At 36.4% G+C, this 22252-nt stretch overlaps 1 protein-coding gene across 1 annotated transcript in view; it reads left to right on the top strand.

Moving 5' to 3' along the window:
• The window catches only part of LOC148946199 (cleavage and polyadenylation specificity factor subunit 1-like), a 93579-nt gene that overhangs the window by 14192 nt on the left and 57135 nt on the right, over positions 1-22252 (top strand). Inside the window, exon 4 of the mRNA XM_089097864.1 lies at positions 20606-20731. Coding sequence (XP_088953990.1) covers positions 20606-20731 — 126 coding nt within the window. The remainder of the gene's footprint in view (positions 1-20605; positions 20732-22252) is intronic.

The following is a 22252-nucleotide window of genomic DNA, read 5'->3' on the forward strand; positions in this document are numbered from 1 at the left end:
CCTGAAATAAAAAAAAAATATTAATCTAGGTTTTAAGAAACTGAAATATGACAGAGAAAAATAACGGTATTCCACAGATCAAGGATATCGAGACTTAATAATTAAGAGAGCCAAACAAAACTTCAAAGAGCGTTATCACAATGATGATGATTATCAAAATAAATATAAGAAAAAGGTTGCTACCAGAATAATGTGTAGATACTGGGGTGACGAAAGCTGTAATAAAAGATTAAAATCTTTGCGAGGCTGCACCAAAGAACGCGTAAGACAAAGTTGAAAATTACATTCAGAAGTCCAAAAACAATGCAAATATGCAGGCTGATTTTCACAAATTGAGAAACATTTTACGAATTTTTGTATCAGGATTACGAAAAATGTTCAAAGTTACAGATTAAAATTCTCTTTGAAAGAGCTGATGTTGTTGAAAAGTCGGTTAGAAATGCTCTGGCGAAACTGCATAGTAAAATAGAAAAGAAATGTTGTATGTTTAATTATATTAAAGAGCGAATTATAGTCCATAGTAAGTGATAGTACAAAGTTTTGGTATAATTAATTATAATCGGAATTACCTAAGTTACACAAAGCATTCGTATAGTTCTTTATAAATGGTGTTTATGAAAGTTTCATTGACATCACTAGGGTTGCAGCGATTGCTAGTCAGGGTTGCAGTGCCAGCTAGCAACCTAGTAAGAGACGATCACATCCCATACTAAGAAATAAAACAGCACATAACTTCTAAAAATATGTTAAGTTGAACTAAAAAGTACACCACTAGAACAGCCCTGTTTGAGACCCCTATAAAGGAAATTTGCAGCTCCTTGACGTGAACAACAAAGAAAATCCATTTACTTGAAAAACAAGGAAATTGCTCATTATCATGATATTTTCCACTCAACGGCAGGAGACGGCGGGCACCCCCTCCCCGCCTATCCTGAAGAGAGAAGCTTGAATGATGAGGGGTGGACATGGGCTGGATTGGAATCCATGTGAACATAAAAAAATAATGTTGGTATGTGTTTACCCCATGGTTACCGCCTGAGCAACGGTCTAATCATTCACGGCTTTAGGCATCAGTAAACCAGTGCTAAGGCGAGAGAGGCATTTGGGACAATTTTTGGGGGCACCCACCTTCCCAGAGTCTCGGGCAAGTGACCCAAAACTTTTTTGAAATAATAAAAGACGAACCTCAAACAATCAAGTTGCTAACTAAGCTCAATGTATACAATGGTTTTTTATTCCAATGATCATCTTTTAATGCAATTAATTAAAAAAAAAACTTTTTCCACAAAATAAGTATTTCAAAGAAAAGTAAAGAACTCCATTAAACCAAAAATTAGCAAAAAATAAAATCAAATAGTCTACCAATAGTCTACGTGCAACTACCACAAATCAGCGTCTATACATAAATGAAACCCAAAGTGAACAGAAATTACAATAAATAACCGATTCAAATTCAAAACGAGCAGAAATTAACATGAGTAATGCTCAAAACCCCTATGCCTTCCCAAGGCCAGAACATAATTTGCACTTGACTGAAAAAAATACAAATGAATGTGCATGGTCAGTTTAATATACATATACTGATATTTAGTAATCAAAATGTTATAAAATATATTTGATTTATTGAAGTTATAAAAATAAAAACATTTATATTTTTTCAGTAAAGTGCAAATCTATATTTTTTATTATATTTTTTCAGTAAAGTGTTTAATGGAGTTCTTTACGTTTCTTTGAAAAATTTTTTTGTGGAATTTTTTTTTTATTAATTTTTGCTCGTTTTATATTGACATAGTCTTTGCAGGGAAAAAGAAAATAATTCTTTAAATCTTTTCGTTTTTTAATACTTTATAGTTTGGCCTGCTATTTGTATGCTGGAGAAAAATTTTCAGCAATTTTTAACAACATACACCCTTTTAAAAATATAGACACAAATAGGAGCATGGGCGTAAAAAGGGGGGGGGGGCCGCTGCCCCCACTAGACCTTCAAATTTACATTAAATATGGCTGAAAAAGCAGATGGTTGTAAAGTCGATAAAAGGCCCTCCATCCCACTATCGACTGCCCCCCCCCTAGACAATATGGTGCCTACGCCCATGAATAGGAGTGTTTAATTTTGTTTCATACAGCCTCTAGTTGACCTGAAATAGAAAACTTGATACCATTCACAAAAAAAATCTGTTTACTTTCTTTGATAGCTTGGATACACTTACGCTATTTTTATTTGGTTACATTTAAAGAGCAGAGGTAGCCCCGAAAGTTTGAACATAATACCCTCAGTTGTTCTTAGGATACTGCTGAAATGCCTTATTGGGAATTAGTATTAACACAGTGCATATTGATTTAACCTTAATGCAACATTTAGTTTTCGAACATAATGGGCAAATGGGAGTGTGGGCGTGGGAGGGGGACTAGTTTCCCTCTAATCACTTTCAACCATTAAAAAGGGCATTAGCACTTTCTATTTTCAATCGAATGAGACCTTTTCGAAGTTCCTAAGACAACTCCATCGAAACGAAGTGCCCTGGTCTAAACAAAAAAAAAAGAAGAAAAAAATAATAATACATGGTACCCACATCGATCTTTACTATAAAAATGTCAAGCCTTCCAATCACTTTCGACTATGAAAAAAGGCACTAGCCCCTTCAATTTCCAGTCGAATGAGCCTTTTTTGAGTTTCTACTACTACGGTTTCTATAAAAACTTTATATGCCCCAGGACATAACTTACAACCCTTGCCCTGAGGGCTGTGAGGGGGTTGTCATCCTCAAAGATCTAATTTCCAGAACTTTCAACTACGTTAAACAAAATGGCTATCTTAAAATTTTGATGGATGTGTTTGGAGAAATGTTGGACGTGAGACTTATAGGTCCCCAGGGCATAAACTTGCAACCCATGCCCTGAGGGCTGGGGGGGGGGGTTGTCATCCTAAAAGACCTAATTTCCAGAACTTTCAACTACTTTTAAGAAAATTGCTATCTCAAAATTTTTATTGGATTTGTTTGGAGAAATGGTGCGCGTGAGAGGGGCGCTAGCTGCTCTCCAATCGAATGAGTCGTGTTTGAAGTTTCTGCGACAACGCTTTCTATAAAAACCTTATATGCCGCAGGGCATAACTTACAAACCTTGACCAGAGGGCTGTGACGGGGTCGTCTTCCTCAAAGACATAATTTCCGGACTTTTCAATTACGATGAACAATATGGCTATCTAAATAATGGCTGTCTGTGAGAGGGGTGTTAGTTGTCCTCCGATCACTTTCGACTATTAAAAAGGGCACTAGCCATTAAAATTTCTAATCAAATGAGCCTTTTTTGAAGTTTCTACGACAACGGTTTCTGTAAAAAAAACCTAATATGCCCCGAGGGTATAACTTAAAATCCTTGCCCTGAGGGCTGTGGGGGAGTGTCCTCCTCAAAAACATAATTTATATCTGAAAATCAACTACGCTGAACAAAATGTCTATCTAAAAATTTGATTAGATGTGTTTGGGGAAATTGTGGGCGTGGAAGGGGTATTAGTTGCCTTCCAATCATTTTCGACTATTAAAAGGGGCACAAGCCACTCCAATTTTCAATCGAATGAGCCCGTTTCGAAGTTTCTACGACAACGCCTTCGATACGAGGTGCTCTGGTCTAAGACCAAGAAACCAAAAAAAAAAAAAGAAAAGAAAAAAAACATTGTGCCAACATCGTTCTTTACTTAGGCAGCGCTATTGCGCTGCCTATGATTTTTCATAAGTCTCCGATGATACAATGGTAAGAATAGGGGGCGTTGATAGTTGGCATTCATCAAGTTTGGCCATAAAAATGCAGTTTATAGTAGAAAAATTGATTTTATTTAATTTTTTTTAATTACAAAAGGTTTTTTACCCCATTAATTTCCTTTAAAAAGAGCCATTGAGCAACTCTCTAGGATGTTCCAGGGCCAAGCTATCTCTGGAAAAGAAAAAAAAAAGAAAAAAAAGATGCCGTTTAGGCAGAATGCTGCAGTAGCTGCCACTTTTCTTTATTTTCAAACCAATATATTTCCGTTGCTGTTCAAGCCAAGGGACGGAAAGTTTCCTATATAGGGGTCTCGGACAAGGTGGTTCTATTGGTGTACTTGTGTTTTGATCTGACTCTATTTTTAGGAGTTGTGGGTTATTATATTTCTTAACATTGGACGTGATTGTCTCTTACTAGGTTGCTAGCTACTGCTGCAACCCGGAATATGACATTATTGATCAATCTTTAACATGATTCCTTATGTAATTGCTTCAAAAATTAAATATCTTTGAAAAGACTGCAGTATGAAAAGACATAAAAAATGCAGTTTTTTGGTAAAAGTGATTTTATTTTTTACATTTTTTATTAAAAAAGGCACTAGGGCTTTTAATTTCCGTTCGAATGATCCCTCTCACGACATTCTAGGACCACTGGGCCTATATGATCACCCCTGGAAAAAAATAACAAATAAACACGCATCCGTGATCTTTTTTCAGGCAAAAAATACCAAATTCCACATTTTGCAGATAGGAGCCTGAGACCTCTACAGTAAGGTTCTCTGATACTCTGAATATGATGGTGTTATTTATCATTAAGACTCTATGACTTTTAGTGGGTGTTTTCCCCTTTTTTCAAAATAAGGCAAATTTTCTCAGGCAGGCCTGTAACTTTTGAAGGGTAAGACTAAATTTGACGAAACTTATAAATTTAAAATTAGCATAAAAATCCGATTCTTTTGATGTATCTATTGGCATCAAAATTCTGTGTTTTTTAGTTTCGGTTGCTATTGAGACGAGTCGCTCTTACTATACAGTTCGTTACCACGAACTGTCTGATTTGTTGTTTACTAGGTTTCAGCTATATCCGATGAAAGTTACATAGTCCTCATTTATATTGAACAGTATCGATCCTTTATATATCATATTGTTAATTTTAAAAATTTAATTAATGACGTCATAGTGAAAGTTGCTAGCACGATCGGCTGTTAACCGAAAGGTTGGTGGTTCAAGGCCAGCTGGGTTCGATTTCTTTTAGTTTGTAATTCAGCTATCAATAAAACCATGATACGGATGATACTTACAAATTTTACAGTAGCGATCCTTTATATACTAAAACTAGGATCAGATCAAAAAACGAAGTGCACTATTAGAACCGCATTGTTCAATATCCCTAGTTAGGAAACTAACTTTCCCTTGGCGTGAAAAGCAAGGAAAATATATTGGTTTGAAAATCAAGAAAAGTGGCTGCGCCATATCGGAATATGTTGATATTCCGCATCAACAGCAGGTTTTTTTTTCTTTTTTTAATTGAATAGACCGTTCCTTTATATAATTACTGTAAAAACATCCTAAATATTTTTGCAGTTTACAAGGCTTTACAGTTTTTTCTCATACCTTTTGCTTTGCAAGTTAGTATAGGCAAGAGTTAGTTCATCATTATAATGATGTCATATACACCAGAGACCTCTTTTTCTTTTCCCTGTTGTATCCGTTACTATGAGATAGACTTCGGTCCTTATTGTATATAAAAACCTGATTACAAACAGGAAAAAGCCTACGGCCTTTTCTTCTTTGAAATAGTAAGAGACGAACCCCTAAACAATCAAGTAGCTAACTAAGTCCGATGTATGCAATGGTTTGTTATTCCAATGATCGTCTTTTAATGTAAAACTTAACGAAACTTAAATATTTAAAATCAGCATAAAAATCCGATTCTTTTGATGTATCTATTGGTATCAAAATTCCGTTTTTTAAAGTTTCGTTACTATTTAGACGAGTCGCCTTACTATACAGTTCGTTACCACGAACTGTTTGATTGCTTCAAAAATCAAATATCTTTGAAAAGACTGCAGTATGAAGACATCAAAAATTCAGTTTTTTGTTAAAAGTGATTATATTTATAATTTGTTTTTGTTTTTCATCAAAAAATTCACTAGAACTTTTAATTTCCGCTCGAATGAGCGCTGTCGCGACATTATAGGACCACTAGGTCGATACGATCACCCCTGGGGAAAAGAAAGAAACAAACAAACAAATAAACACGAATCCGTGATCTTTCTTCTGGCAAAAAATACCAAATTCAACATTTTTATAGATAGGAGCTTGAAACCTCCACAGTAAGGTTCTCTGATGCGCTGAATCTAATAGTGTGATTTTGGTTAAGATTGGTTAAGATTTTGTAAAAAGTGATTCTATTTTTAATTTTTTTATTTTTGATTAGAAAAGGCACTAGAAATTTTAATTTCAGTTCGAATGAGCCCTCTCGCAACATTCTAGGACCACTGGGTCGATACGATCACCCTTGGGGAAAAGAAAAACAAACAAATAAACGCATATCCGGGATCTTTATTCTGGCAAAAATACCAAATCCCACGTTTTTACAGATAAGAGCTTGAAATCTCTACATTACGGTTCCCTGATATGCTGAATCTGATAGTATGATTTTCGTTAAGATTCTATGACTCTTAGGGGTTGTTTCTCCTTTTTTTGTCGAAAATAAGGCAAATTTTCTCAGGCTCGTAAATTTTGATAGGTAACATTAAACTTGATGAAACTAATATATTGAAAATCAGGGTAAAAATCTAATTCTTTTGATGTATCTATTGGTATCAAAATGCCGTTTTTAAAAGTTTCGGTTACTACTGAGACGAGTCGCTCTTACTATACAGTTCGTTACCACGAACTGTTTGAAAACTTAAATAAACTTAAATATTTAAAATAAGCATAAAAATTCGATTCTTTTGATGTATCTATTGGTATCAAAATTCCGTTTTTTAAAGTTTCGTTACTATTGAGACGAGTCGCCTTACTATACAGTTCGTTACCACGAACTGTTTGATTGCTTCAAAAATCAAATATCTTTGAAAAGACTGCAGTATGAAAAAACATCAAAAATGCAGTTCTTTTTGTAATAAAGTGATTCTATTATTAAATTTTTCGTTTTTGATTAAATAGGCACTAGAACTTTTAATTTCCGCTCGAATGAGCCCTCTCGCGACATTCCAGGACCACTGGGTCGATACGATCACCCCTGGGAAAAAGAAAGGAACGAACAAACAAACAAACAAATAAACACGCATCCGTGATCTTTCTTCTGGCAAAAATTACAAAATTCCACATTTTTGCAGATAGGAGCTTGAAACCTCTACATTAAGGTTCTCTGATGCGCTGAATCTGATAGTGTGGTTTTCTTGAAGATTCTATGACTTTTAGGGGTTGTTTGTCCCTTTTTCTAAAATAAGGCAAATTTTCTCGGGCTCGTAGCTTTTGATGGGTAACATTAAACTTGGTGAAACTTATAAAAATCAGCGTAAAAATCCATTTCTTATGATGTATCTATTGGTATCAAAATTTCGTTTTTAAAAGTTTCGGTTATTACTGAGACGAGTTGCTCTTACTGTACATACCACGAACTGTTTGACTAAACTTGATGAAATATATATAAATATTCGAAATCAGCATAAAAATCAGATTCTTTTGATGTATCTATTGGTATCAAAATTCCGTTTTTTAGAGTTTCGGTTACTATTAAGCCCATTCGCTCCTTACTTACAGTTCGTTACTACGTACTTTTTGATATAGTTGCCCATAACTCCTAAAAATAGGTTTACATGTAAACAGAAAGCATACTATTTAAGTCATCTTGGCTAAGAACCATATGTAGGAAACCTACGGTTCGTCTGGCTTGAACAAAAAGGAAAATCTATTGGCTTGAAAAACAAGAAAAGTGGCTGCAACCATGATATTTGTATTGAAGGCATCTTTTTTTCTGTTTTTTTCCTCTGCAGCTAATGGGGCACTGGAACATCGATAGAAAACTGTTTAATGGCTCATTTTAAAAGAAATTGCTTAGTTTAGAAGCCTTTTGTACTTAACAAAAATAATTGTTAAAATAACGGGAAGAAACGTCACTGGAGAAATATTACTAATGTGTTTCAGTTTTAACATCTTGGAATTAAATTAATCACCTTTTGGATAATTGCATAAAGAATTTTGCCATGGAACTGCTTCATATGGAACTTTAAGATTTTGGATAATTAGCTTTAAAAAATACTATCCAACAGCGGATTTTAGAACATGAGGAAGAACTTTTTAATTGCAGTTAATCGTCTCCATAATTTGTAAAATGGCATTTTGTTTAGTGGTACTGTTAATTGTTATCCTTGAATCATTGGTTTCTGTAGAGACAAGACCTGTGTTCAACCGGTCAAGTATAGATGAGTCGTCAGTAACTGGACCATCGGTGGGTTTTAATGCACGAATGGATTTTGATAAGGTCCCAAATCAGCGGGTTCCTCTCATCAAAATGATTCCTTTTGATTTAGAAAGATTTAGCACTAAGAAACCAATATCCGAGAAGGGAAAGCAAATGAAAGAGGACGATGTATCATTGGAAACTCAAAAACATTTTAAACAGGAGAATATAACGATTCCTTGGGATGAAATGATACATTTTGATTTAGAAGGCTACAAAAAAAGTAAAAAGACTGTCAAAATAGATTATAATAAGGAAAAGCTAACTGAGACGGATAATATAATGAAAAAGAAAGGCCCATCTTCAATGACAGCTCAAAGATATTCAATGCAAGAAAACAGCACAAGTAGTTTGCCACTGAAAAACACTTCTGATACGAATGGAAACACAAAGAATCAAAATCAGACGTGGCAGTCTGATCATGATGGAGAAGAAAATTATGTCTTAAGTAAAAAAGATAAGGATATAAAGGATGAAAATCGGACGAGGCAATCGGATCATGATGGAGACGAAAACAATGATTCTAATAAAAAAGATGAGGATATAGAGAATGAAAAAGAGATAAGGGAGTTCGATCATGTAGGTACGAATCATAACGGAGACAAAACCAATCACTCAAATGAAAAAGATCACTCAATCACTCAAATGAAAGAAGATATAGAGTATGAAAATCAGATGAGACATTCAGATCATGAGAGAGACGAAAATGATAATACAATTAAAAAAGTGGAGTATATAAAAGATGAAAGTAGGATGAGGCAATCCGGTCATGATGGAGATAAAAACAATGATTCTAATAAAAAAGATGAGGATATAGAGAATGAAAATCAGATAAGGGAGTTCGATCCTGCAAGTACGACAACTGCAGGTAAGAATCACCCTCAATTTGAGACAAGCATGACAGACCAAAACAAAGATGAAAACAATTACTTTAATAAAAAAGATGAGGATATAGAGGATGAAAATCAGCTTAAGCAGTCCGATCATAACGGAGACAAAACCAATCACTCAAATGAAAAAGATCACTCAATCACTCAAATGAAAGAAGGTATAGAGTATGAAAATCAGATGAGACATTCAGATCATGAGAGAGACGAAAATGATAATACAACCAAAAAAGTGAAGGATATAAAAGATGAAAGTAGGATGAGGCAATCCGGTCATGATGGAGATAAAAACAATGATTCTAATAAAAAAAACGAGGATATAGACAATAAAAAACAGATTATTGGAAACAAAAAGAAGAATGATCAAAACGGTTCTGGAAATAGTTCCATGCAGTATGTTGGATTAACAGCCGGATGCGTTGTTGGAGGCCTTGGAGTTATTGCTGTAGTAGGACTTATAATTTATATTATTTGGGAAAAGAGAAAGATCGATTTATTGGAGACTATGTAAGTTTCATCGGATACAGCTGAAACCTAGTAAAGAACAAACCGCGGCATATAGTAACTAAAAGTAAAGATAATACAATCATCTTTTGAAAAGTTACTTGTCTGGGGTATAATGCCATACCGAGTTTCGTCTATTACCATTCCAACTAAGAAAAAGCCTTACGGCTTTTTCTTGTTCGTAATCCGGGATGCAGCGGTAGCTAGCAACCTAGTAAGACACGATCACGTACCATAGTAAAAACTACAGTACCCATAACTCCTAAAAATATTGTCAAATCAAAACCAGAATTACGCTATTAGAACCGCCTTGTCCGAAAACCCTATATAAGAAATATAGGTAGCACCTTTTCTTGCTTGAAAAACAAGAAAAGGTGCGGCAACCACGATATTCGACATCGACAGCATCTTTTTTCTCTATTCCTCTCAGCTACCAGGGCACTGGAATATCATAGAGAGCTGTTTAATGGCTCATTTTAAAGGAATTGTTTTATAGCTAAGAAGGAATCTAGGATATGAGGGAGCAGATTCACCCAAACTTGCCATCATACCAAATGCCACATCACCTTGTATACAAAGGGGAAGTTTGTCAAAAAATTTATATTAAATAACGAGCTACAGCCCATAGTAACTAAGGTATTTATATAAATAACTACATGAACGTTGATTTAACATCATGGTTGCAAGAATAACTCAGTAAAAGGTGAACCATACCCCTTAGCAACCAAAATATATCAAACAGTTAAGTAAATATACCACGAAGTAACGAATTGTAAGAAAGGAGTGACCTGGCTCAATAGTAACCGAAATTATAAAAACCGTAATTTGGATACCAATAGATACATCAAAAGAATCTACAAATGCCTTGGGAAGGCATAAGGATTTTGAAACTCATGTTAATTTCTGCTTATTTTGAGTTTGACTCGGTTATTTATTGTAATTTCTGTTCGTTTAGGGTTTCATTTATTTATAGATGCTGATTTGTGGTAGTTTCACGCTTGGTAGATTGTTTTATTTTATTTTTGCTCATTTTTGGTTTAATGGAGTTCTTCACTTATCTTTGAAAAACTTTTTTTGTGGAAAAAGTTTTTTTTAATTAATTTCTGTTCGTTTTATATTGACATAGTCTTTTCAGGGAAAAAGAAAATAATACTTTAAATCTTTTAGCTTTTTTTAAGACTTTATAGTTTGGCATGCTATTTGTATGCTGGAAAAAAATCTTCAGCAATTTTTAACAACATGCACCCTTCTAAAAATCTGGGCACAAATAGTAGTGTTTAATTTAGTTTCATACCTCTTCTAGTTGACTTGAAATAGAAAACTTGATACTATTCGCAAAAAAATCTGTTTATTTTCTTTGATAGCTTGGATACACTTACGCTATTTTGATTTGGTTAAATTTTAAGAGCATAAGTAGCTCTGAAAATTTGAACATAATACCCTCAGTCGTTCTTGGGATACTGCTGAGATGCCTTATTGGGAATTAGCATTAACACAGTGAAATTCAATTTAATCTTAAGGTAACATTTAGTTTTTAAACAAAATGGGCAAATGGGAGGGTGGGCGTGAGTGGGGGATTAGTTGCCCTCCAATCACTTTTGACTCTTAAAAAGGGCATTAGCCCTTTCTATTTTCAATCGAATGAGCCCTTTCGAAGTTCTTACGATAACTCCTTCGATACGAAGTGCCCTGGTCTAAAAAAAAAAAAAAACGTTGTACACACATCGATCTTTACTATAAAAATGTCAAGCCTTCCAATCACATTCGTCTATTAGAAAGAACACTAGCCCTTTCAATTTCTGATCAAATGAGCCCTTTTTGATTTTCTACGACAACGCTTTGTATGAGCAACTTATATGCCTCCAGGGCATAAGTTACAACCCTTGCCCTGACGGCTGTGAGGGGTTGTCATAATGACAGACCAAATTTCCAGAACTTCCAACTACGTTAAACAAAACAGCTATCTAAAAATTTTGATTGGATGTGTTTGGGGAAATGGTGGGCGTGAGAGGGGCGTTAGTTGCTATCCAATCACTTTCGACTATTAAAAAGGGCACTAGACGTTTCAATTTCCAATTGAATTAGCCGTTTTGAAGTTTCTATGACAATACTTTCAATAAAAACCTTATATACCCCCAGGGCTTAACCTACAACCCTTGCCCTGAGGGCTGGGGGAGTTGTCATCCTCAAAGACATAATTTCCAGACCTTTCAACTACGTTGAACAAAATGGCTATCTCAAAAGTTTGATTGGATGTGTTTGGGGAAATTGTGGGCTTGAGAGGGGGGTTACTTGCCATCCAATCACTTTTGACTATTAAAAAGGGCACTAGCTCTTTTAATTTCTAGTCGAATAATTCCTTTTTGAAGTTTTTACGACAACGGTTTCTATAAAAAAGACGTTATATGCCCCCAGGGCATAACTTACAACCCTTGCCCTGTGGGCTGTTGGGTGAGAGTCATCCTCAAAAACATAATTTCCGGACTTTTTAACTAGGTCGAACAAAATGGCTATCTCAAAATTTTAATTGGATGTGTTTGGGGAAATGGTGCGCGTGAGAGGGGGTTTAGATGTCCTCCAATCACCCTCGACTATTAAAAGGGGAATATCCCTTTGAATTTCCTATTGAATGAGTCCTTTTTGAAGTTTCTACGACAAAGCTTTCTATAAAAACCTTATATGCCCCCCAGGGCATAACATACAACCCTTGCCCTGTGGACTGTTGGGGGGGGGGGGTGTCATCCACAAAATGGCTATCTCAAAACTTTGATTGGATGAATTTGGGGAAATGGTGGGCGTGAGAAGGGGGTTAGTTGCCCTCTAATCACTTTCAACTATTAAAAAGGGCACAAGCCCTTGTAATTTCCAATTGAATGAGCCCTTTTTGAAGTTTCTACAACATCACTATCTATAAAAAGCTTATATGTCCCCAGGGCATAACCTACAATCCTTGCCCTGAGGGCTCTGGCGGTAGGGTTTGTCATCCTTAAAGACCTAATTTCCAAAACTTTCAATTACGTTGAATAAAATGGCTTTAAAAAAATTTTGATTGGATGTGTTTGGAGAAAAAGGTGGGTGTCAGAGGGGGGTTAAATGCCCTCAAATCACTTTCGACTATTAAAAAGGATACTAGCCCTTTGAATTTCCAATCGAATGAGCCCTTTTTCAAGTTTCTACGACAAAGATTTCAATAAAAAACCTTATATGCCCCCAGGGAATAACTTAAAACCCTTGTCCTAACGACTGTGGGGGTAGTGTCCTGCTCAAAGGTATAATTTCCAGAACTTTCAACTGCGTTGAACAAAATGGCTGTCTCAAAATTTTGATTGTATGTGTTGGGGAAATGGTGGCCGTGGAAGGGGGTGTTAGTTGCCTTCCAATCACTTTCGACTATTAAACTGAAATGAACCCATTTCAATTTCCAATTGGATGAGCCCTTTTTGAAGTTTTTACGAGAACGCTTTCTATAAAAAGCTTTTATGCACCAAGGGCATAACACAGCAATAACTTGTCATCCTCAAAGACCTAGTTTACAGAACATTCAACTACGTTGAACAAAATGGCTATCTCAAAATTTTGATTGGATGTGTTTGGGGAAAAGGTTTGCGGGAGAGGGGGTCAGTTTTCTTCCAATCACTTTCGACTATTAAAAAGGGCACTAGCCCTTTGAATTTCCAATCGAATGAGCCTTTTCAAGTCTAAAACAAAGCTTTCTATAAAAACCTTATATGCCCCCAGGGCATAACTTACAACCCTTGCCCTGAGGGCTTTGGGGAGTGTCCTCATCAAAAATATAATTTCTGTCTGGAAATCAACTACGCTGAACAAAATGACTGTATCAAAATTTTGGTTGGATTTTTTTGATGAAATGGTGGGCGTGGAAGGGGTATTAGTTGCCTTCCAATCACTTTCGAATATTAAAAAGGGCACAAGTAATTACCTGTAATACATTATAAATAATACATTGTGCCAACATCGTTCTTTACTCGGTTACTTTCTATATAATCCTTATATGCCCCCAGGGCATAACTTACAACCCTTGCCCTGAGGGCTGTGGGGAGTGTCCTCCTCTAAAATATAATTTCTGTCTGGAAATCAACTACGCTGAACAAAATTGCTATCTCAAAATTTTGATTGGATGTGTCTGGGGAAATGGTGGGCCTGGAAGGGGTGTTAGTTGCCTTTCAATCACTTTCGACTATTAAAAAGGGCACAAGTAATTACCTGTAATACATTGTGAATAATGTATTGTGCCAACATCGTTCTTTACTCGATTACTTTCTTTGTAAACTTTATATGCCCCCGGGCATAGCTTACGACCCTTGCCCTGAGGGCTCTGAGGGGGCTATCATTTTCAAAGAACTAATTTCCAGAACTTTCAGCTTCGTTGAACAAAATGGATATCTAAAAATTGTGATTGGATGTTTTGGGGGAAATGATGGGCATGAGAGGGGGGTTAGTTGCCCTTCAATCACTTTCGACTATTAAAAAGGGCACTAGCCCTTTCAGTTTCCAATTGATTAAGCCCTTTTTGAAGTTTCTACCACATCGCTTTCTATAAAGAAAAACATATATGCCCCCACGGCACAACTTACAACCCTTGCCCTGAGGACTGTGGGGGGGGGGGGGTTGTTATCATTAAAGACCTAATTTCCAAAACTTTCAACTACGTTGAATAACATGGCTATCTACAAATTTTGATTGTATTTGTTTAGGGAAAAGTTGGGCGTGAGAGGGGGGTTAGTTGCCTCAAATCACTTTCGACAATTAAAAAGGGCACTAGCCCTTTGAAATTCCATTCAAATGAGTCCTTTTACAAGTTTCCACCACAAAGATTTCAATAAAAAGCTTATATGCCTCCAGGACTTAACTTATAACGCTTGCCCTGAAGACTGTTGGGGGATTGTCCTGCTCAAAAGGTTGTCATCCTCAAAGACCTAATCTACAGAACTTTCAACTGCGTTGAACAAACTGGCTATCTCAAAATTCTGATTGGACGTGTTAGGGGACAAAGTGGACCTGGTAGGGGTGTTAGTTGCCTTCCAATCACTTTCGACTATTAAAAAGGGCAGTAGCCATTTCCATTTCCATTCTATTGAGCCCATTTTAAAGTTTCTACGACAACGCTTTCTGTAAAAACCTAATATACCCCCGGTGTAAAACTTGTAACCCTTGCCCTGAGGGCTCTTGGGGGGGGGGGTGTCAGCCTAAAAAACCTAATTTCCAGAACTTTCAATTACGTTGAACAAAATCGCTATCTCAAAATTTTGATTAGACGTGTTCGGGGAAAAAGTGGACGTGAGAGGGGGGTTAGTTGCCCTCCAATCACTTTCGACTATTAAAAAGGGCAATATCCCTTTGAATTTCCAATCGAATGGGCCCTTTTTGAAGTTTCTGCCACAAAGCTTTCTATAACAACCTTATATGCCCCCAGGGCATAACTTAAAACTCTTGCCCTGTGGACTGTGGGGGGAGTGTCCTCCTCAAAAACATAATTTCTGTCTGGAATTCAACTACGTTGAACAAAATGGCTGTCTCAAAATTTTGATTGGATGTGTTTGGGGAAATGGGGAGCGTTGAAGGGGTATTAGTTGCCTTTCAATCACTTTCGACTATTACAAAGGGCATTAGCCCTTCCAATTTCTAATCGAATGAGCCCTGTTTGAAGTTTCTACGACAACGCTATTTATAAAAACCTTATATGCCCCCAGGGCATAACCTACAACCTTGGGCCTGGGGGCTCCGAGGGGTTTGTCATCCTCAAAAACATACTGTCTATCTGGAAATCAACTACGTTGAACAAAATGGCTATCTCTAAATTTTGATTTAATATGTTTGGGAAATGGTGGGCGTGGAAGGGGTGTTAGTTGCCTTCCAATCACTTTCGACTATTAAAAAGGGCACAAGCCACTCCAATTTCCAATCGAATGAGCCCTTTTCGAAGTTTCTACCACATCGCTTTCTATAAAGAAAAACATATATGCCCCCACGGCACAACTTACAACCCTTGCCCTGAGGACTGTGGGGGGGGGTGTTGTTATCATTAAAGACCTAATTTCCAAAACTTTCAACTACGTTGAATAACATGGCTATCTACAAATTTTGATTGTATTTGTTTAGGGAAAAGTTGGGCGTGAGAGGGGGGTTAGTTGCCTCAAATCACTTTCGACAATTAAAAAGGGCACTAGCCCTTTGAAATTCCATTCAAATTAGTCCGTTTACAAGTTTCCACCACAAAGATTTCAATAAAAACCTTATATGCCCCCAGGACTTAACTTATAACGCTTGCCCTGAAGACTGTTGGGGGATTGTCCTGCTCAAAAGGTTGTCATCCTCAAAGACCTAATCTACAGAACTTTCAACTGCGTTGAACAAAATGGCCATCTCAAAATTTTGATTGGATGTGTTTGGGGAAATGGTGGGCGTGGAAGGGGTCTTAGCTGCCTTCCAATCACTTTCGACTATTAGAAAGGGCACTAGCCATTCCAATTTCCAATCTAATGAGCCCTTTTTGAAGTTTCTACGACAATGCTTTCTGTAAAAACCTAATATACCCCCGGTGTAAAACTTGTAACCCTTACCCTGAGGGCTCTTGGGGGGGGGTGTCATTCTAAAAAACCTAATTTCCAGAACTTTCAATTACGTTGAACAAAATCGCTATCTTAAAATTTTGATTAGACGTGTTCGGGGAAAAAGTGGACGTGAGAGGGGGGTTAGTTGCCCTCCAATCACTTTCGACTATTAAAAAGGGCAATATCCCTTTGAATTTCCAATCGAATGAGCCCTTTTTGAAGTTTCTGCCACAAAGCTTTCTATAACAACCTTATATGCCCCCAGGGCATAACTTAAAACTCTTGCCCTGTGGACTGTGGGGGGAGTGTCCTCCTCAAAAACATAATTTCTGTCTGGAATTCAACTACGTTGAACAAAATGGCTGTCTCAAAATTTTGATTGGATGTGTTTGGGGAAATGGTGGGCGTTGAAGGGGTATTAGTTGCCTTTCAATCACTTTCGACTATTAAAAAGGGCATTAGCCCTTCCAATTTCTAATCGAATGAGCCCTGTTTGAAGTTTCTACGACAACGCTATTTATAAAAACCTTATATGCCCCCAGGGCATAACCTACAACCTTGGGCCTGGGGGCTCCGAGGGGTTTGTCATCCTCAAAAACATACTGTCTATCTGGAAATCAACTACGTTGAACAAAATGGCTATCTCTAAATTTTGATTTAATATGTTGGGGAAATGGTGGGCGTGGAATGGGTGTTAGTTGCCTTCCAATCACTTTCGACTATTAAAAAGGGCACAAGCCACTCCAATTTCCAATGGAATGAGCCCTTTTTGAAGTTTCTACGACAACTCCTTCGATACGAAGTTCCCTGGTCTAAAGAAAAAAAATAATACATTGTGCCAACATCGTTAAGGTGGGGGTGAGAGGGGGTTTAGTTGCCCTTCAATCACATTCGACTATTAAAAAAGGCAATATCTCTTTGAATTTCCAATCTAATGAGCCCTTTTTTAAGTTTTTACGACAAAGTTTTCTGTAAAAACCTTATATGCCCCCAGGGCATAACTTACAACCCTTGCCCTGTGGGCCGTGGGGGGAGTGTCCTCCTCAAAAACATAATTTCTGTCTGGAATTCAACTACGTTGAACAAAATTGTTATCTTAAAATTTTGATTGAATGTGTTTGTGGAAATGGTGGGCGTAGAAGGGGTGTTAGTTGCCTTCCACACTTTCGACTATTAAAAAGGGCACTAACCATTCCAATTTCCAATCGAATGAGCCCTGTTCGAAGCTTCTACGACAACGCTATCTATAAAAACCTTTTATGCCCCCAGGGCATAACCTACAACTTTTGGCATGGGGGCTCTGAGGGGTTGGTCATCCTCAAAAACATAATTTCTGGCTGGCAATCAACTATTTTGAACAAAATTGCTATCTCAAAATTTTGATTGAATGTATGTGGGGAAAAGGTGCGCTTGGAAGAGGTGTTAATTGCCCTCCAATAACTTTCGACTGTTAAAAAGGGCTCTAGCCATTCCAATTTCCAATCGAATGAGCCCCGTTTGAAGTTTCTACGACAACGCTATCTATAAAAACATTTTACAACCTGCAACAGTTGGCCTGGGGGCTCTGAGGGGTTTGTCATCCTGAAAAACATAATGTCTATCTGGAAATCATCTACGTTGAACAAAATGGCTATCTCAAAATTTTGATTGGATGTGTTTGGGGAAATGGTGGGCGTGGAAGGGTTGTTAGTTGTCTTCCAATCACTTTCGACTATTAAAAAGGGCACTAGCCATTCCAATTTCCAATCTAATAAGCCCTTTTTGAAGTTTCTACGAGAACTCCTTCGATACGAAGTGCCCTGTTCTAAAGGAAAAAAAAAATAATACATTGTGCCAACATCGTTCTTTACTTAGGCAGCGCGATTGCGCTGCCTGTGATAAAAAACTTTAGCGTAAAGAGTGAGGCGTTTGGGAGGGGACAGCCCCTTTCATATACGGAATAATTTCTGTGCATTTTAAGTTTTAATGTCTCTCCTTACTTTCAGTTAAAAAAAAATTTGTTTTGTGTATTTAATATATGTTAAAGGACGAAACTGGATAACTACAGTTAAACGGTAAAAAAATCACACTTCGATCTATTAATTCGCAGACCAATACTAAAAAAGCCATGCAAGAGCTTATCAAGATTCGACTGAAGCGCTTAGCGCGTTCTACTCATCAGCAATACATCGCTAAATAAGTCATCTCCACACTGTTAAGAAACGAAGTGGGCAAAAGACTATCCAGAACATCAGCAATAGCCGATTTAAATATGCTGGGCGATAGCACGTTCCTTGGCGGACTCCACTTTTTATTTGAATTTCAGCAATCAGCCTCGAATCCCATTTAGCAAAAACAATAGAATTACAGTACAAATAAAGTAGCGTCACGCATACACTTTTATGAATACCGCTTTAATCAAAGAAGCAATTGCATGATGATGATTCACAGAATCAAAAGCCTTCAAAATATCAACTGTACAAAGGAACACTGAATCATTCTTGGATTGCACGTCAACAAAGATCTTAGACAGAAATCGAGGAGCATGTTGAGAATCAAGACCCTTGGAGAAACCGATTTGATTTGCGCCGCAATCTTCAACAGTGGTAATGGGCAGTGATTCACAATGAACAGTGGTAATGGGCAGTATGATTCACAATAATCTGCATTATATTAAGGATCGGTGCAGATAATTATAAATGGAAGTTATGTAAGTTTCATCTGTATCATGACTGTAGAGATAGCTGAAACCTAGAAAAGTAAATTCAAACAAGAACACTTCAAGTATTCTTGAATCCGCAAAATTTTTTCAAAAAAAGATAAAAACGGCTGGTTTCCATTGTAGTTTAGATAAAGGTAGCGATGATTTTAAAAAAAAAATAGAAAGGTCACAAAAAGACATTACAGTATGATTCTTCTTGTCGGAGAAAAAGAAAAACAGTTCAACTCAGTTTCTATAAAAATTAGAGATCAAACTGATGAAAACAGGAATACGGATGTAAAATTAGAATTGGATCAAGTTAATAATGGCCTGTTTCAATTATTAGTTGATAGACAAATAAAAGAAGAAAACATCAAAAACATTGCTGAAATGTTTTAAAAACAAAGGAAGGACAACAAACTTTGGAAATAACGTAGATGTGGCTGTTGCCTTAGTTGTACCTGCAACTTTTGCTTAGTTGTACTTGCAGCTGTTGACTTAGTTTTATAGTAAAGAACGAAATATGGGCCTTATTAACTTATATTTACAAAGATCCGAGCCTTGAGCCGGCATAAAAGCGAAAAGGTCCATAAAGAGATGCCTAAAAACAAAAGTACTATTCGATACACCGTTCGATGCTCTATTATAATATGGTGAGCATTTTGATCATAAATATTAGCGGCTATATTTCTTATAAAATGAATGGAAAACCACTTTTTCAAAAAAAGTCCCTTTGTATCTTACATAAGGGACCGGAATAGTATATACTAAATGCGGATTACGTATACAGTGAAGAACGAACTCTAGCCCATATATTCATATCTAAGACTGTCTAATTCTCTTCATACTCTGAATCTAAGGAGTTTTGCCTTCGTATTAGATACCATCAATACTATCAAATTCTTTTTAGATTTTTGCCAGAGGTTTTTTTCAGGAGTGGGGTTGGGAGGGAGGCTGAAAACACCGAAAAGGACATGTTTATCAGAGGTGTCATTTTGTGAAAGTATTGGGGGAAGATAATATATATTTTTCAAAACCAAAAGGGGTAATTTTGTTGTTTTTGAGTGAAAATACCAAAAAAGGTGTATTTCAAAATCTTGGGGAGGAGGGGAAATGAAATCTTGAGAACAATTAATACCCCTCTGCCCTCACTGACCCCGCCCCAAATTGGTACGTCTGGTTATTACCCAAGGGCCTTTCAGTTTTTCTGGGCGTAGTCCCTCAAATCAACTTCATAATGGAAGGGGGAGGGGAAACGTAGATCCCTTATTACTTAGCTCTTTCAAAAATTTGCTATCTTGTGTGTAAATTTTTGTGCTTAATATATTTTATGCCATTCGGGTAAAAATGAAATTGGAGTGTATTTGCTGCTAGGCAGTGTATTCCGAATCAGTGGGCGCAAAACCTTAAATTGTAGGCGCAAAATATTGTTCTGAAAGTCTTTTGTCGTTGAAATCAATGATGACAAATTTTGTTTTTTACTGTTACAGATTTTGAGTCTTTCCAGCTTAGGAAAAATAGATAAAATAAAAACTATGGATTTGACTAGCAAAAAAAGAAAATAAATAAAAAAAAAAATCCGCATTGCATTTAAAATTGTGAAGCCAAAAAATGTATTTCAATGCTCAAAACCATTTCCTGCAAAGAGTTTTGAAAAGAAGGAGACATTTATTTTCTATTCATTCTGTTGTGGTTATCCTTTGTCAGTAATTCAAATTGATTTTTAGATTATTACAACATTCGAAGTAACTGAAGTCAGAGCAATATGGACGGTTTATGGAGCCGGCCCATTGGAGCCAGGACGGCATCCACTCCATTCACATCTGTTCATATCACGAGCTGAAAACACTATGGTAAGTTTGTTTCCCACTCTTAACACTAAACCCAAAAGATATATTGTAAGAAAAAAAAGTTTTGAAACAAATCTGAAAGGAGAGATTCAGAAGTTTTTCAGACGCTGGTACTGTTTAGTATACATGTTTCATATATTACCATTAGCTTAATACCCTGGAAAATGTCTTTTTTTTGTATCACAATTGTGACTTATTACTTGCTGGATTAAAAAGAAGTCATGAATTGGCTGCATTTTACAATAAATTTTATAAAAAAGCTGATTTAAATTTACTTTACGTCTCTGGCCCTGGTATTTTAGCTATTTGACTGAATTGATTGCCAAATCGTTTTAATCCGTAACGCAAGTAATAAGGACAAGTGAGCAAGAAAATAAGTTGCTGGTTTTGATTATAACTAGTTCAATGTTGGCTGAGAAAATATCCGATATTTATTTGTGTTTTTATATATGTATTCAGGATGGTCTTTAAAGAACCAAAGACTCATTTTTTTAGTGGGGTTGGGGAACAGGGACACTAGTATTTTTATTTTCAGGGGGTATGTATCTCTTTATGAAGGTAAGAGATTAAGATTCCGTCAAGTCTTTTGACCAGATACCCATATAGGAATTTATTTGGGGAGGGGGTAAATTTAAAAAAAAATGGTTTAATTTTGTTTTTCTACAAGCAGGTATATAAAATAAAATAATATAGCTCATCCATGCTTCCCAGAGGTTAAATGTTGGGGGATTGTTGGGGGATTGTCCTGCTCAAAAGTATAACTTCTAGAACTTTCAACTGCGTTGAACAAAATGGCTATCTCAAAATTTTGATTGGATGTGTTTGGGGAAATGGTGGGCGTGGAAGGGGTGTTAGTTGCCAATGAGAAAAATCATTGTATCAGGTCTTTTGTACTTCGACTATTAAGGGAGACACGGTATTTAGAAAAACTTGAACTATCGAACTTAATAAAACAGTATTAATTTGGATCAGGTAAAATATGACCAGCTTTTCCTATTTTATTACAAATCTTGTAATAAAAAACATTAAAATCTGTGGCGTAGTACTTAGCTAATAATAGGTTAGTTTTTTTTAACTGCGATGTGATTTTTTTATTTCCTTTAGGATTAGGCATACAATGCCTAATCCTGCATCTTTTTCCCTTGTATCTCTAAGCAACTAAAATAAACCCTAACCACGCCTACATTATGGCTGTTACAATCGATCAGTCACACTCAATACAGAAACCTTTGTAAAACCTTAGACACCTGACATTTACTCTCCCACACCCATTCAAAATACCCATCCCAACCTTACATAACTCACCCTATAATAACTATCTAAACATAAAACTTTTATTGACACATGGAGTTCCTTCACTTCCAATGATTTCAAGTCATCTCGAGATCGTTCCATAGCTCGTGTTCAACATAGTGGATATAAAGTGATAGTTTCACCATCACATCCTTTAGCTTACTCAATTTTATTAAATTTCTTGTTACATAACCTTCCGAATTTGTATTAAATAAAATTGAGACATTCCGG

The sequence above is a fragment of the Artemia sp. Qi Xiang Cuo genome, chromosome 12 (assembly GCF_049724085.1).
Source record: "Artemia sp. Qi Xiang Cuo chromosome 12, ASM4972408v1, whole genome shotgun sequence".
Lineage (NCBI taxonomy): Eukaryota > Metazoa > Arthropoda > Branchiopoda > Anostraca > Artemiidae > Artemia > Artemia sp. Qi Xiang Cuo.